The following is a 15,902-nucleotide window of genomic DNA, read 5'->3' on the forward strand; positions in this document are numbered from 1 at the left end:
CCGTTTCTCTCCCCCATCCCAGAGAGGGAGGGGGGAAGGTGAGCGAACGGCCGTGTGGTGCTGAGCTGCCGACCGGGTTAACCCACAGCACCCAGTCCATGGGGAAACAGGGGAGGGCTGGCTCATCGCGAAAGAAAGTCGATAAACCTACGCCGTGCTGGGTGACTGGTAGGGGCGCTCCTGCCTGGGGGACGCCCGCCATCGCAGTCGCGACTAACAGCGCTGCCTCACTGAGATCCTGGCCTGAGCCCGTTATTGGCTACAGAGTGTTTCTCACACGGGGGAAGCACTTGTGGAAACGCTTTATTTTCTTTAGAAAAAGGGAAGATGAGGGGTGCGGGGCTGCACAGGGGGCACTCACCCTGCGGCGCTCCGTCCCCGTGTGCTTCCAGCGCCGTCCCCGGCAGGACGCGAGGGTGGGGGGTGCCGTGGGGGTCACCAGCCGGGCGGGCTTCCCCCCTGGGCCACCACACCACGCGCCGGGGCCCCAGCGGCACCCCCGGGGCCCCCTCCTGCGTCACAGCTCGGGGGCGTCAGGCTGGCCCTGCGGGGCCGGCAGCCGGAGCTCAGCATCGTGGCGGACAACAGAGAAGAGGCCGACGACGGCGAGCAGCGCCAGCAGCATGAGGCCGCAGCAGGCGGAGAAGATGCTGCGGGTGCCGGACCCGCGGTCGGCGCCGTGCAGCAGCAGCAGCCCCAGGCAGGCCAGCAGGTTGAGCGGGACTCGGCACCAGTTCGTCACCCCCGGCCGGTCCTTCTCCGGGATCGCCTTGCGCCGCAGGAAGCCCATGGCGGGGAAGTAGAGCCCGCAGGAGAGCTCGAGGAGCAGGAAGGCCACGAAGGACTCGGCCGGGCTCTCCTGGCCGGGGTTGGTGGAGAAGGTGAGCATGAAGAGGGAGAAGAAGCCCACGAGGACGGAGAGCGAGAGCACGTGGACGGGCTGCAGGCGGTACCTCGGGGAGACGGCCAGGCGATACAGCGAGGCGCCCACCATGCTGGCCGCCATGAAGCTGGAGAAGACGATGCCCAGCGGCGGCCCGTGGGGGTCCAGCACGGGCGTCCAGAGGAAGACGAAGATGTAGATGACGCTCTCGAAGAGCGCCTGGACGGTGCCCAGCAGCAGCACGCGCCGGTCCGCCAGCAGGCGCCGCAGGCCGTCCGCGCAGGTCTTGGCGAGCGCCCGCTTCTTGCCATAGTTCTCATCCCAGTCCTTCAAGGCCACGGCGCCCGCCAGCACCAGCAGCGGGATGGACGCCACGAAGGGCGCCACCGGGCCCAGCCCCAGCCACTCGGCGGCGGCGTTGGCCACCACCCCGGCCCCCACGGCCACCACGTGGTTCCAGAAGGCCGCCCGCGAGAAGGTGGCGGGCACCCACTCTGCCGGGAAGTCGTGCTCCACATGCTCGTGGACGTACCAGGCCTCGAAGGCGCAGAAGAGCAGCGCCGTGGACAGCCCGCCCAGCACCCTCCCCGCCGCCAGCACCAGGTAGTCACGGGACAGCTTGGTGAGGCAGCAGGCCGAGTAGGTCAGCGAGAAGAGCACGCACGACGCCCGGCGGCCCAGCGCGTCCACCAGCGAGGCGGCCACGGGCCCGAAGAGGACGCTGGAGGCGAAGCCGCAGACGTAGAGCGCGGCGATCTGCGCCTCCACGAAGCCGTAGTGCTGGTACAGCTTGTACAGGTACGGCCCCTGCAGCCAGTCGGCGGCCAGTGCGGGCAGGTAGCCACGCAGGAAGCCCCGCTGGAAGCGGGCGAAGGCCGGGTTGGCGCCGGGGGGGGCGGCGGCAGGGGGCCGCGAGCGGCGGGCGGCCAGCTCCAGCCCCAGCGCCGCTGCCAGCAGCAGGGCGAGGGCGGCGTAGGCGGCGAGCAGCATGGCGCGCCCGGCCCCGCGGGCATCCCGGGGGCGGCTGCGGGGGGGGGGAAAGGGGGTAAGGTGGGTGATCGGTAACCCCCCTGAGACAATGCCGAGGCAATGGGCTGGGAGCGCCAGCAGGGGGCTGGGGGGCAGCGGGAGGAGGCCCCGGCCTGGGCACACGGCGACCCCCCCGCCCTGCACACCCCTGGGTGGCTGTGGGACTGAGCTGTGCACCCCCCGCTGGACCCCCCCGCCCTATAGACACCCCCCCCATACAGCCCCCCCCGCCCTATGGACACTCCCCCAAGCTCCCCTCCCTATGCGCACCCCTGCTGATCCCCCCGCCCCAAACGCCCTCCCCACACCATTCACCCCCTCCATGCCTCCCCCGACCCCCCCCATACACACCCTCCCACTGACACCCCCCCGGCCCACAGACCCCCCCGGGCCTGTCCCATTGCCCAGAGGCCCCCCAGAGGCCCCCCAGGGCCCCTAGACCCCCCCCGAACCCTCCTAAAGTCCCCCAGGCCCCCCCAAAGCCCCTAAAAATCCCCCAGGGCCCCCCACATTCACCAGGAGCCCCCCAAGCCCCCCCCAGCTCCACCCAGGTCCCCCCAAATCCCCCAGGCCCCTCCTCCACCCACCAGGCCCCCCCCAGGCCGCCCCGAACCCCCCAGCCCCCCCAAGCCCCCCCACCTGCCCCTCAGCGGGGGGGGACCGGCCGCGCACCCCGACGCCTCCACGCACCCACTTCCGCTTCCGCTTGGCGCCGGCCGCCTCCGCGGACGCCGCCATCTTGGCGCGCGTCACATGAGGAGGGCCCTGCGCCCGCCCCGCCCGGATGGGGGGGTGGAGGGCCGCGCGCATGCGCGTGCTCAAGGAGGGGGGCGAGCCTCTCGCTGCGCGCGCCACGTGTTCGCCAGGTCACGTGGGCTGAGGTCACGTGGCAGCGCTCGGGGACTTTCGGAGGCGCTCGGGGGCGCTCGGCCCTGCTCGGCTCCGTTTGGGCCTGTTCGGCTCCGTTCGGCTCCACTCGGGCGCGCTCGGCTCCGTTCGGCCCTGCTCGGCCCCGCTCGGTCCCACTCGGGCCTGCTCGGCCCCGCTCGGCTCCGTTCCGCCCTGGTCGGCCCCGCTCGGTCCCACTCGGGCCTGTTCGGCTCCACTCGGGGGCGCTCGGCCCCGCGCGCCTTTTCTGGGCCTCGTGTAACTGCCCCGTGCTGGTGTAACTGCCCCGGGCCTCGTGCAACTGCCCTATACCTTGTGCAAATGCCCCGTCTGGGGACAAACACCTTGTGCAATTGCCCCAAGCCCTGTGCAATCGCCCCCAGCTCTCCTCACCCCCCCATCCCCGTGCAAACGCCCCCTCCCGCTTTGCACGACTCCCCCCTGGCTTTCACCCCCCCCGCCCTGCCCGTGCCTCAGTTTCCCCCGCACTCACCGGGGTCCCGGGGGGGTCCCCGCGCCCCCCTCACTCGATGCTGAGCCGCGGGCGGCAGGGCGGGGGGGGGCACCCGAGAGGGCACCGAGGGGGGCACCGGGGGCAGGCTGGGGGGGGGGGGCAGCAGGGCACGGCGGGGGGGCGGCACGGGGGGGGGCAGCAGGGAGGGGGGCGGCAGGGGGGGGGGCAACAAGGGGGGCGGCAGCAGGGGGGGTGACACCAGGGGGGGTGACGAGGGAGGCAGCAAGGCGAGGGGCAGCCCGGGGGGGAGCAGCAGGGGGGGTGGCAGCAGGGGGGGACGGGACACGGGGGGGAGCAACAGGGGGGGTGACAAGGGGGGTGGCAGGGGGCTGAGCAGGGGGGGGGGCAGCAGGGGGGGGCGCACGGGGGGTGGCAGCAGGGGGGGGGGCACGGTGGGGGACAGGGGGGGCTGCGGAGCCGCTGGCCGTGCCACGCCAGCCCCATGGCGCTGCCCCCCCCCCCGCGCCTCCCCCCCCGGGCCGGGTATTTATAGCCTAAAGCCGGCTCAGCCGGGGGGATGGGGGGGGCGTTCACGTGGGCGCTCCCACGCGTGCACGGGGTCGGGGGCAGGCAGCTGCACCCCCCCCACCCCGTCACGGGGGGCGCGGGGGACACGGGAGCGGGGGGGGGGGCACGGGGGGGACACGGGGAGGCACGGGGGATGGGGGTGACACGGGGGGACATCGGGGTAGGGGGACACGGGGGGGGCACGGGCGGGACGTGGGGGGGACACGGGGACATGGGGGAGGCGTGGGGGACACACAGCAGGACACGGGGATATGGGGGGGCACGGGGACATGGGACCAGGACACTTGCACACGCCAGGCCCCTCCGGGCACGTGGGTGCCGATGTTGCACACGCGTGTGCAAGGCGTGCGGTCGACGCCCCTCCCTGGCCCCGCCTCCTCCTCCCCCTCCTCGCGGGGGCCCGGGTGGGGGTGGGGGTGGTGGGGACCCCCCCGAAGGGAGGGGGGGGCGATGTGGTCATGGAAAAAATTTGGGTTGGAGACGCCCGAGCTCAATGGGGGCTTTGTTCGGTGCTGTGGCGCCAGGGCCCCCGGGCGGGAGGTGCCGCCGGCCCCCCCCAGCTCTGCGGCGCGCCACGCCTCGGCAGGCCCCCGGGGGGTGTGTGTAAAGGCGTGCAATGCTGTGTAAAGCCGTGCAAAGGCACGCGATGCCGTGCAAAACTGTGCAACGCTGTGGAAAACTGTGCAATGCTGTGCAAAGCTGTGCAATGATGTGGAAAACTGTGGAACGCCGTGCAAAGTCATGTGTGGCCGTGCAAAGCAGTGCAAGGCTATGTAACGTGGTGCGATGCCACATATAGCCCTGCAATGCTTTGAAACGCGGCGTGAAATGCCATGCAAAGCCACGCAGTGCCGTGCAAAGTGGAGCAAAGCTGTGCAAAACCATAGCACAAAATGCTGCGCAGAGCCGTGCAACGCTGTGCAAGGTGGTACAACAACATGCCGGGCCGTGGCACGTGATGCTGTGCAAAGCCGTGTGATGCCATGCAAAGCGGTACGATGGCATGTAAAACTGTGGCATGAAACACCGTGCAAAGCCATGCAATGCCATGAGACGCCATGCAAAGCCGTGCAATGTCATGCGAAGCGGTACAGTGTCATGCAAAACTGTGCCATGAAACGCCGTGCAAAGCCACACGATGCTGTGCAAAGCCGTGCCAAGCTGTGCAAAGCCGCAGCTGGCCGTGCAGCGCCAGGCCCCGCGGGGCTGTGCCGAGCCGTGCAGCACCGGTGGGGGTCTCCATGGGGGGCAGCCCCCACGCAGATCGCGGCCGCGCTGCCCCTGGGTGCCTGGGGGGGGCGGGGAGGTGTGAGGGGGGGCTGCTGGTGCCGGGGTCACACCTGGTGTGTGTGCAACGCACAGAGGGCACACGCACTGCAAGGCACGGCAGGGGTGTGCACACACTCATGCATGATCACATGCGTGTGCATTGCTGCGTGCATGTAGTCTTGCACACCTGCACGCTCACGCATGCTGACACACGTGTGCAGCATCGTGCAATGCATGGTCTTGCATGTGGGCATGCTTGCACACTCACGCGTGCTCACATAGGCTCATGCGGGCTCGCAGATGTGCACTCACTTCTGCATCACCACCAGCGTGCAAGGCATTGCACACGTGCCTGCCCCCACACTTGTGCGCCATCATCACACACGTGATCTTGCAGACATGCTTGCTCAACTGTGCACACTCATGCACCCGTGCATGGTCTTGCATGTGCACATGCTTGCACACTCTCGTGCACGCCCCCCAGCCCCACGAGGCCTCATGCGAGGTCCTGTGCCCCCCAGCGCCTCCCGGCCATGGGTGCAGGGCCCGGTGCACGCGCAGGCTGGCGTGACAGCCCGTGTCCCAGCGTGCCTCGGGGCTGGCGTGACGCCCCGTGTCCCGTCGTGCCCCGGGAGCACCCGGGGCCCTTGGCATGTGGCCCCGTGTCCCAGCGTGCCCCGGGAGCACCGCGGGCGTTGGCGTCACTCCCAGCTTCCCAGTGTGCTCTGGGGCGGGGCGGCGTGACTGGGGAGGCCTCGCACACGCGTGTGCAAGGGGCCTGCTGCAGCTCCCCCCCAGGCCCACCTGCACCCAGTGTGCAAACCCTTGCATGCGCACAGGGCTGTGGCTCAGCGTGCGCTGCTCACCACCGCCTTGCACACGTGTCCCCGTGCAAGCCTGGCACTCACGTGCAAGCCTTGCACTAACCCCCTGGGTAGCCCTTGCACCAACATTCTGCGTGACCCTTGCACCAAAGCATCCCCGTGCAACACTTCCACAGCCTCCCCCCAACCCTTGCACAGAACCCCCCCGTGCAGCTCTTGCACTAACTCACGCCTGTGCAGTCCTTGCACGGAAACCCCCTGTGCAATCCTTGCACCGAGCCCTCATGCAACCTGTGCACGGAAACACCCTCATAACACGCCCCTTGCACTAACTCACGCCCGTGTTGCACTTCTGCAGAAACACGTTCCCTGTGCAAGCCTTGCACTGCCCCCTTGTGTAAGCCTTGCGCTAAACCACCCCCGTGCAAGCCTTGCACAACCCTGGGCCCCTTTGCACGGAGCCCTGCCGCCCGCTGCCTCCAGGGCGGCCCTGTGCAAAGGTGTGCAAAGTGCAGGAGCGTGCAAGGGCCGTGCACCAGGGGGGGCATGTCCTGGTCCCCCTTACCCGTGGGTGGGGTTAATCGGGGCCTCTGATTGGGGCCTTTAATTAATTGGGGCCTTTAATTAATTGGGGCCTTTAATTGGGGCCTCGGCTGGAGCAGAGCAGGAGGGGGCCACTGGGGGACCCTGTGTCCCTCCCCACGTCCCTCCCCACGTCCCCGTGTCCCACGCCTTGTCCCGTGTCCCACGCCGTGTCCCCACGCCCCGTGCCGTGCCCCCACCCCCGTCCCCGTGCCCCCATCCCCGTGCCACACGCCGTGTCCTCCCGTGTCCCCCACTGCCCCCCTCGTCCCGCGTCCCCGTCCCCACCCCCGGGTCCCCCTGTCCCCGGGTCCCCCTGTACCCCACGGCCCCATCCCTGTCCCCCCCGTGTCCCCCGTCCCCCCCCCGCCCCGTCCCAGTGCCCCCGCTCCCCCCGTCCCGTCGCGGTTCCCCCGGTCCCCTGTCCGCCCCGGTCCCTCCGGTCGCGCCGCGTCCCCCCGGTCCCCCCCGGTTCCCCCGCGCCCCCCGCCCCGCGCCGGTGCCCCCGCCCCGCCCCGCCCCCCCCCGGGGCGGTCTCTCCGCGGCTCCGCCGTGGCGGGGCCGGGGCCGAGCGGGGCCGCGCCCGGTGCCGGTGCCCGGGGCCCGGTGGCGGCGGGGCCGGGGCCGCTCCGCGGTGGCGGTGCCGGTGCCCGGTGCCGGTTCCCGGTGCCCGTTCCCGTCCCGTTCCCGGTGTCCCGGCCCGGTGCCGGTCCCGGCCCGATGCTGGGCTGCCTGGGGGCGCTGTCGGCCCCGCGGCGGCTCCACGACGTCACCAACCGGCGGGGAGCGCTGCTGGGGGGGCGCCTCGGTGAGCGGGGGGGGCGCGGGGGGGCGCGGGGGGACGGGAACCGGGACGGGGCGGGGGCTGGGGGCGGCTGGGGGGGGGCGGGGGGACGGGGGGGGAGGGAGTGTGAGTGCGGGGGGGTGAGTGTGAGGGGGGGTGAGTGGGGACGAGTGCGAGTCGGGGACTGTGAGTGGGAGTGGGGAGAGAGGGTGAGGGTGGGGGAGTGTGAGGGTGAGAGGATGGATGAGGGAGGGTGAGTGTGAGGGGGAGAGTGGGGGGAGTGTGAGGGTGGGGGTAGGTGTGAGTGTGAGTTAGTGGGGGGGGTGAGAGGGAGTGAGGGTGTGTGTGACAGTGTGAGTGTGGGGGCAGTGAGGCTGGGTGTGGGTGTGAGCGAGGGTAAGGGTGGGGGTGAGGGCCTGAGTGGGTGTGGGGGGAGTGGGAGTGAGTGTACGGGGCGAGTGTGAGGTCGTGGGGGGAGTGGGAGTGAGTGTGGGAGGGAGGGGGTGTGAGCAAGGGGGTGAGCAAGGGTGTTGGGTGAGCGTGAGTGTGGGGGTGACAGGATAAGTGCATGAGTGTGGGGGTGAGCGTGAGTGAGGGTGCAGGGTGAGGGTGGAGTGAGTGAGGGGTGAGTGGGGGTGAGTGTGCAAGTGACAGTGAGGGTGAGAGGGAGGGTGGGTGTGAGTGACGGGGTGAGGGTGGGTGTGAGGGCTGTGAGAGGGAGGGTGAGTGTGAGAATGAGGGGGAGTGGGTGTGGGTGTGCATGGGTGTGAGGTGTGACAGTGAGTGTGAGTGTGTAAGGGGGTGAGTGAGGGAGTGTGAGAGTGAGTGTGAGTGAGGAGGGTGAGAGTGAGGGTGAGGATGTGCATGTATGGGGGTGAGTGAATGTGAGTGTGAGTGTGAGAGAGTGAGCGAGGGGGTGAGTGTGGGGGGGGGTGGGGGTGAGTGTGTAAGGACGGGTGTGAGTGAGTGTGAGGGTGAACAACTGAGTGGGACTGTGAGGGGCTGTGAGTGTGTGAGGGGGGTGTGAACAAGTGTGTGCAGGTACAAGCTTGTGAGTGAGGGCGAGTGTGAGGTGTGAGGCTGGGTGTGAATGTGAGTGTGAATGTTAGAGCAGGTTGGTGGCTAAGTGTGAGTGGGGCTGTAGGTGTGCGACAGTGTGAGAGTGTGCGATGGTGCATGAGTGTGATGGTGAGTAACTGCGATGGTGCGCGAGTGTGACAGTGTGTGAGTGTGCAATGGTGCACGGGTGTGTGATGGCATGTGAATGTGTGACAGCACATGAGTGTGCAACAGCACGTGAGAGTGCAATGGTGCACGAGTGCGTGTGGCTGAGCGGTGCCGGCTGCAGGCATGTGCGGGTGTGTGAGCTGCGGGCATGCAGGTGAGCGTGTTGTGTGGCTGCTTGTGCACCGTGTGCAAGCGTGTGTGTGCATGCGTGTGCGTGTGTGCGCACATGTGCGTGCATGCGTGTGTACGTGCCGGGCTTGTGGGCGTGAGTAAGTGTGCCAGCGGCGCCTATGAGACACAGCCGGGGTATGTGGGTGTGACAGCGCCGGGGGGGGGGGGGGGCTAGTGTGCAAGCGGGGGGGGCAAGTGTGCAAGCACGGGGGGCGAGCGTGCGAGCGCCGTGGGGCATGGGATGAGCTCAGGGGGGGTGGGGGCGCACATCCATGGGTGTGGGGGGGGGGCACACATGTGCAAGGCGTGTGTGCAAATCTGTGCATGGGTGTGTGCAGCCCCGGGGGAGGCACCCCCCCTCCCGTCTGCCCCCCCCATGTCCCGGGGTGCCCAGGCTGGGGGGGGGGCGAGATTTGTTCCTGGTTTTTGGGGGGGGGTCACGGAGCCCCCAGCTTTGGGGGGGCAACGAGGGGGGGGGCAGGGCCGGGGGGGGCTGGGGGGGCTGGGGGGAATTGGGGGGGGCTTGGGGGGATTTTGGGGGGGGTCCCATTGCTGCCCCCCCAAATCGCAGCCCAGCTTATGCTGGGGAATCCGACGCTGTTTTGTGGTTTTTTTTCGGTGGGGGGGGCTCGGGGCTGGGCCCCCCCCGCTCCATGAGCAGGGCCCCCCCGCCCCCCCCCGCCCAACTGGTTCCAGTCCCGCACTGGAAGCCGCCCAGTGCTGGCTGCCCGCCGGCTCCATGTGGCACTTAACCCCTGCGGGGCCGCCCCAAAACGCGCTGCCCCCCCCGGACACCCCCCCGCGGTGGGGGGGGGGGCTGTGCCCCCCCCCCCCATTATAATATCCGCCCCCTCCCAAATCACCAACGGGCGCTGGGCTCCATGTGCTGGGGGTTCCTGCTTAACCCTGTCCCCCCCCCCCCCCCCAAAAAAAAAAATAGCACAACGGGGCGTTGCCCCCCCCGGGGGGGGGCAGGTTTTGGGGTGTGAGCGCCCGCGTTGCCCCCCCCGAAAAAAAATCACAACAATCACAACAAGGGGAAAAAAAACGCCGCTGCCTTCGGGGGGGGAAACTGAGGCGGGGGGGGGACGGGAGGGGGGCGGGGGGGGCACCCAGATATTTCAGGAGATGCCGGGGGGGCCTTTGGGGTGCCTCCCCCCCCAGTTTCTCCCCCCGGCGGTGCAGCGCCTGCGCGGGGGCGGCGCTGGGTGTGGTGCGTGCCTGTGGTTGTGGCGGGGGGGGGCCGGGGGGGGGCCGGTGGCTGGCTGCTGGGGACCAGAAAACAACCCCCCCCCTAAAAAAACACCCCCAGAACCCCTCCCCAAAGAAGCCCCCCAAAAAACAGCCCCTGAAAAAAAACACCCCCCAAAAAAACACCTCCCAAAGACGCTCCCAAAAAACCACCTCCCCCTCCCCCCCCGAAAAAACACCCCCCCAATGCCCCATCAACGCCCCCCAACCTCCCCCCCCCGTTTCGCCCCCCCGCGCCCAGCTGGGAGCGTTTTGGGGCCCGCCGCCGGCCCCGGGCAGGAATTTCCTCAATTTCAGCAATTTCGCCTTTTTTTTTCTTCTTTTTTCCTTAAAAAAATGCCGCCCCCCTGCCACCCCCCCCCGTGCGCACACAAGGGGCCGCACCCGGACACAGGCGAGAAAAAACCCGACCCCCCCCCCCCGCCAGAAAAACACGCGCCACCCCCCTCCCGGCACAGGGTGATGGGAGGGGGACACAGGGACAGGGGGACAAGGGGGGGAGTGGGGGGGGCACCGGGACCCCCCCGGGTCCTGTCCTCGAGGGGGGGGGGACGCAGCCTAGGGGTCCCCCTGTCCCCCCCCATCTGTCCCCCGCTGTCCCCTCCCTCTTTATCCCTTGTTCTTCTGCCCCCCCCCCTCGCCCCTTGCCCCCCCCCACTGCCCCATCCCCCGCTGTCTGGGGGGGATGCCCCCCCTCGAGGGGCTGGGACCCCCCCAAAGCGCTGGGACCCCCCCCCCATCCTCCCCGTGCCTCAGTTTCCCTTTGAAGCAAGCAGGGCACAGCCGAGGGGGAAATCCCACCTGCACGACGCAGAGCGGGGCCGCGAGGGGGGGCTCAGCCGGCACCGCGCTGACCATCCCCCCCTCGACCCCCCCGTGCCCCCCCAGGCGTGGAGGCGCCGCGCAGCCCCCCCCCGGAGATGGTGCCCGGCTCGCCCTCGCCGCCGCCGCCTCCGCGCGTCTACAAGCCCTGCTTCGTCTGCAGCGACAAGTCCTCGGGCTACCACTACGGCGTCAGCTCCTGCGAGGGCTGCAAGGTGAGGGGGGGCACCTGGCGCGGACCCCCCCCCGTGCCTCCCCCCCCCCGGCTTACCCCCCCGCAGGGCTTCTTCCGCCGCAGCATCCAGAAGAACATGGTGTACACGTGCCACCGCGACGGCCGCTGCCACATCAACAAGGCCACGCGCAACCGCTGCCAGTCCTGCCGCCTGCAGAAGTGCTTCGACGTCGGCATGTCCAAGGAGGGTGCGTGGGCTGGGGGGGGCCGGGGGAGGCACAGGGGGGTGCGGAGGGGGCAGCCAACCCACCCCCTCCTGCTGGGACCCCCCCGTGCCCCTCTGGCTCCCCCCTGCTCTGCCATCCCTGTGGGCAGCCCCTGGGGTGGGGTTGGGGGATTTATTGGGGGGGGGGGGGGGGAAGGGGGGAGTATGTGGCTTTTTCGGGGGGGGGGGGCAAGTGTGTGTGCTGGGGGGGGCCTTGGCAGGCCCCCCCGGCCACACTGTGCTATATGTGGATATCCTGCCGCTGGTGCATCCTGTCCCTGCGCCCCCCAAGGGGGAGAGGAAACACAGCCTGGGGATGGGGCGGGAATGGGGGGCACCCTGTGACCCCCCCAAACCCCGCCCAACCCCCCCCAAACCCCCCCGACCCCCCCACCCCCATCACCCCCAGCAGTCGCACCGCACTGGGATGGGCGCCCACCCCCCGCGCGCTGGGGGTCCCGCCGTGCCCCGTAGCATCCCCGCGCCCCCCCCCCCACGTGTCCCCCCCCCCGCAGCCGTGCGCAACGACCGCAACAAGAAGAAGAAGGAGGCGCGGGGGGGGGAGGCGGCCGGGCGCGAGCTGAGCCCGGCGCTGGAGGAGCTGATCCAGAGGGTGCGCAGGGCGCACACCGAGACCTTCCCCTCGCTCTGCCAGCTGGGCAAGTACACCACGGTGAGCCCCCGCATCCCCGGGGGGGGCGGCGGGGTGGGGGGCCCCCCCAGGTGACCCTGCACCCCCCCGGTGACCCCCTGCCCCTCCCGGCCCCAGAACTTGAGAGCGGAGCACCGTGTGCAGCTGGACCTGGGGCTGGGGATGCAGAAGGGGGCAGTGGCTCCCTTGGTGACCCCCCCCCGGTGACCCCCCCGTCTCCCCCCCCCCGGTGACCCCAAGAACTCGAGCGCGGAGCACCGCGTGCAGCTGGACCTGGGGCTGTGGGACAAGTTCAGCGAGCTGGCCACCAAGTGCATCATCAAGATCGTGGAGTTCGCCAAGCGCCTGCCCGGCTTCACCGCGCTCACCATCGCCGACCAGATCACTCTGCTCAAGGCCGCCTGCCTCGACATCCTGGTGCGGGGGGGCAAGGGAACTGGGGGGGGCATGGGGAGGGGCTGTCGGTGCTGACCCCCCGCTCCCGCAGATGCTGCGGATCTGCACGCGCTGCACTAGGGGGGTGTGCAGTGGGGGGGGTTCGGGGGGGGGCTGTCGGTGCTGACCCCCCGCTCCCGCAGATGCTGCGGATCTGCACGCGCTACACCCCCGAGCAGGACACGATGACGTTCTCGGACGGGCTGACGCTGACGCGCACGCAGATGCACAACGCCGGCTTCGGGCCCCTCACCGACCTCGTCTTCGCCTTCGCCGGGCAGCTGCTGCCCCTCGGCATGGACGACACCGAGACCGGGCTGCTCAGCGCCATCTGCCTCATCTGCGGCGGTGCGGGGGGGCGGGGGGGTGGGGGAACGTGGGGGGGGGCGGGGGGCCGAGGTGGGCCGGGGGGGTCACAGGGGGCTGCGGGGCGTGGGGGGTGTGGGGGACCGCTTGTGGCTGCGGGGGATGTGGGGGTGCCGGGGGGCTGAGGGGGGGCCGCAGGGATTACAGGGGGCTGCAGGGGATGTGGGGGTGCCGGGGGAGGGTCGCAGGGCGACGGGGGGTGTGGGGGGCTGGGGGGGGTGGGGGGCTGCAGGGGGCCGCAGGGGGCTGGGGCGCAGGGGGGGCTCAGGGGTGTGGGGTGAGATGGGGGGGCTGGGGGGTACGGGGGGTGGTCCTGAAGCCCCCCTCCCCGTGCCGCCCTGCGTCCACCCGCGCACACCCTTGGGGCTGCGGGACGCGTTCTTTTTTTTGGGGGGGGGTCCTGACGCCCCCCCGCGCCCCCAGACCGCATGGACCTGGAGGAGCCGCAGAAGGTGGAGCGGCTGCAGGAGCCGCTGCTCGAGGCGCTGCGGGTGTACGCGCGGCGGCGGCGGCCCCGCGAGCCCCACATGTTCCCCCGCATGCTGATGAAAATCACCGACCTGCGAGGCATCAGCACCAAGGGTGCGCGGGGGGGGGACGGGGGGGGGCAGCGGGGGGGTGGGGGGAGGCGGCGGGGGGTAGTTGGGGGGGTGCCGGGGGGGCAAGGGGGTGCGGAAGGGGGGCGGAGGGGCAGTGGAGGGGCACCAGGGGGGCACGGGGGTGTTGGGGGGGGGCTTTGGGGGGGAGTTCTGGAGGGGGGGGGCTTGGGGGGGAATTTGGGGGTCTTAGGCGGCAAAATTTTGGACCAGGGGCTTGGGGGGGAATTTGGGGGGTTTTTGGGGGGGATTTTTGGAGGGGGGGCTTGGGGGGGAATTTGGGGGCCTTGGGGGGGGAGTTTTGAGGAGGGAGTTCGGGAGGGGGGGAGTTTCGGGGGGGGCTCACAAGAAGCCCGTGGGGATGGGGGGGAGCTCACAGCGGGGTCGTTTGCATGGGGGGATGCAGAGAGTTGGGGGGGGCTGGTGGTGAGAGGGGTCCCGGGGGGGGTCTCGTGGTGTGTGGGGGGGTCACGAACAGCATCTGCGGGGGGGGGGCAGGCGCGGAGCGTGCCATCACGCTGAAGATGGAGATCCCGGGCCCGATGCCCCCCCTGATCCGCGAGATGCTGGAGAACCCTGAGATGTTCGAGGAGGAGGCGCCACCCCCCCCGGCCCCCCCCGCAGACCAGGATGCCCCCCCCGGCCCCCCCGCCTCGCCCTAAGGTGGGGGGGGAGGCGCCCACCGCTTCCAGCCCCCCCCATACAACACAGCCGTTGGGGGGTGGGGGTGCACGGTGCCCCCCCATTCCCCCCCCCCAAAAAAAAACTTGCTTTTTGCAAGGTGGGCGCTCCAGAGACTGACGGAGCCAGGCCCAGGGGGGGTCCCTGCGGCGCAGCCGTTGCCTTAAGCTGGGGGGGCCCGGGGGGGCCCCCCCCATCCTCAGCTTCATGCCAAAGGCCCCCCCCGCTGCCCCCCCCCCCAAGCTTCGGGAGGGCGCTTAAAGGAGAGGGCAACAATGGACAGAAATTGCCCCCCTCAATTAACGACCGGCACCCCCAGGAGTGCCACGTTCCCCCCACACACCGTGCCCCCCCCAAAAAAAAAACGGGGGGGGGGCACAGCCAGGACTTTATTTATTCATGTCTAGGAAGACAAAATGAGACAGGGTGGATTTGGGGGGGGGGGGGCCCGCTTCCCCCCCCCCGGGGGGTGCTGTTTGGGGGAGGGGTGTGCAGATAGGACTCGCCCCCCCCAGCTGTACGGAGGGGGGGGCATTTTATTTGCTGGGTTATTTTATATAAAAGCGGTGGTTGGGGGGGGGGGGGCTGCTTGTGGGTTTTGCTTTTCTATGCTGTTGGGGTGGGGGGGGGGCCCAAAATCCCCCCCCCTTGTCTTTGCCCCCCCCCCCTCGGGCACACAACACTACAGAGACCAAAGATGGGGGCGCATGGCGCCCCCCCACCCCCCCACCCCGCTGGAGTGGGGGTGTTCAAAGCCATAAAGACCCCAATGCCATGGGGGGGCCCTGCCCCGTACCCCCCCTCCCAAATCCCTCCCAGGGCAGCTTTACAAGGGGGGGGGGCGCTCCAATTGCCCCCGGGACCAAATTTCCCCCCCGTCCCCGATGTCTGTTACCCCCGGCCTGGCTGGGTGTGTGTGGGGGGTGCCCCTGCCCTCCCCCCCCCAGCGCTGGACCCGCCCCCCCACGCCCCCCCCCTAATTTTGGGGGTGCAGGGCTGGCGGGGGGCCTGTTACACTACACGGGGGGGTGCCCCCCCCCCGGGGCAGCACTTTTCTCCCGTTATTTATTCCTTTGCGTTTACACCGGGGCCTCCCCAAACCCCCGGACCCTGGGGGGGAGGTCCCGGGGGGGGGGGGGCGCCTCCCCCCCCCCCACACCCCGCTGTCGCCGCCCCCGGTGCCCGAGCTGCCCCCCCCCGCGGGAGGGGGCCCCGCAGCCATGTTTACAGCTCGCCCCGCCCCCCCCGGGGGGGCCACGGGGCTTTTCTATTTTTGCAAAATAAAGAAATGGAAACGAGGGGGGGGCGGCGTGCTCCTTGGGGACCCCCCCGTGGGGGCGGGGCCACGGGGACAAGGAGGGAGGCATGGGGACACCATGGGAGGGGGGGTGCACCCACGGGGATAACGGGGGACAGTGGGGTGGGGGCCAGATAATGGGGGACAATGACGGGACCCCCCCGGAGTAATGGGGGACACCCGGGGACAATGGGGACCCCCCACAAGGTAATTGGGGGACAACTGGGGACAGCGGGGGGGGCCCAGGGGTAATGGGGGGCAGTGGAGGGACCCCCCCGAATAATGGGGACCCCCCCGGGGTAATGGGGGGGGGGGCCTGGGAGCAAGGGGTGGGCTCCCCCGGATAATGGGGGACACCCGGGGACAATGGGGACCCCCCCAGGGTGATGGGGGGCGCCTGGGGACAGCGGCCCCCCCCCCCGCTAACTCCTTCCTGGGGACAAGGGGGACGCCCCGTGGGACGGGGGGGGGACACCTGAGGCCCCCCCCTCCCCCGGGACGAGGCGGGGACACGGCGGGTCCCGCCCCCCCCCCCTTTACCACCCCCCCCGCCGGTGGCTGCAGGGCCCCGGGTGGCCGCGGGGGGGCGACACCGGCAAGGGCTGCGATGCCCCCCCGTGCCCCCCGGTCCATGCTCTCCCCGTGCCCCCTCATAACCCCTAT

General features: G+C 70.4%; 2 protein-coding genes across 3 annotated transcripts; one reads left to right on the plus strand and one right to left on the minus strand.

Annotated features, from left to right (window-relative positions):
- Positions 1-287: 287 nt before the first annotated feature.
- Positions 288-3,210, minus strand: MFSD5 (major facilitator superfamily domain containing 5). 2 transcript variants are annotated; one of them, XM_040539603.1, is made up of 2 exons: positions 2,603-3,210; positions 288-1,907 (listed from the first exon to the last, which is right to left on the minus strand). In XM_040539603.1, the coding sequence occupies exon 2, from the start codon at positions 1,871-1,873 to the stop codon at positions 518-520; it is 1,356 nt and encodes a 451-aa protein (XP_040395537.1). In that variant the 5' UTR covers positions 1,874-1,907; positions 2,603-3,210; the 3' UTR covers positions 288-517. The 2 variants fall into 2 exon arrangements, with proteins under 2 accessions (XP_040395537.1, XP_040395536.1); XM_040539602.1 differs by having other exon boundaries at positions 2,552-3,210.
- A 3,892-nt stretch (positions 3,211-7,102) lies between these two features.
- On the plus strand, positions 7,103-15,241 carry RARG (retinoic acid receptor gamma). Its single transcript, XM_040539828.1, has 8 exons — positions 7,103-7,325; positions 10,839-10,987; positions 11,054-11,195; positions 11,728-11,885; positions 12,105-12,281; positions 12,443-12,647; positions 13,089-13,247; positions 13,760-15,241. Exons 1-8 carry the CDS (start codon positions 7,238-7,240, stop codon positions 13,921-13,923), a joined length of 1,242 nt encoding a protein of 413 aa, XP_040395762.1. The 5' UTR covers positions 7,103-7,237; the 3' UTR covers positions 13,924-15,241.
- The last annotated feature ends 661 nt before the right edge of the window (positions 15,242-15,902 follow it).

The sequence above is a fragment of the Cygnus olor genome, chromosome 29 (assembly GCF_009769625.2).
Source record: "Cygnus olor isolate bCygOlo1 chromosome 29, bCygOlo1.pri.v2, whole genome shotgun sequence".
Taxonomy (NCBI): Eukaryota; Metazoa; Chordata; class Aves; order Anseriformes; family Anatidae; genus Cygnus; species Cygnus olor.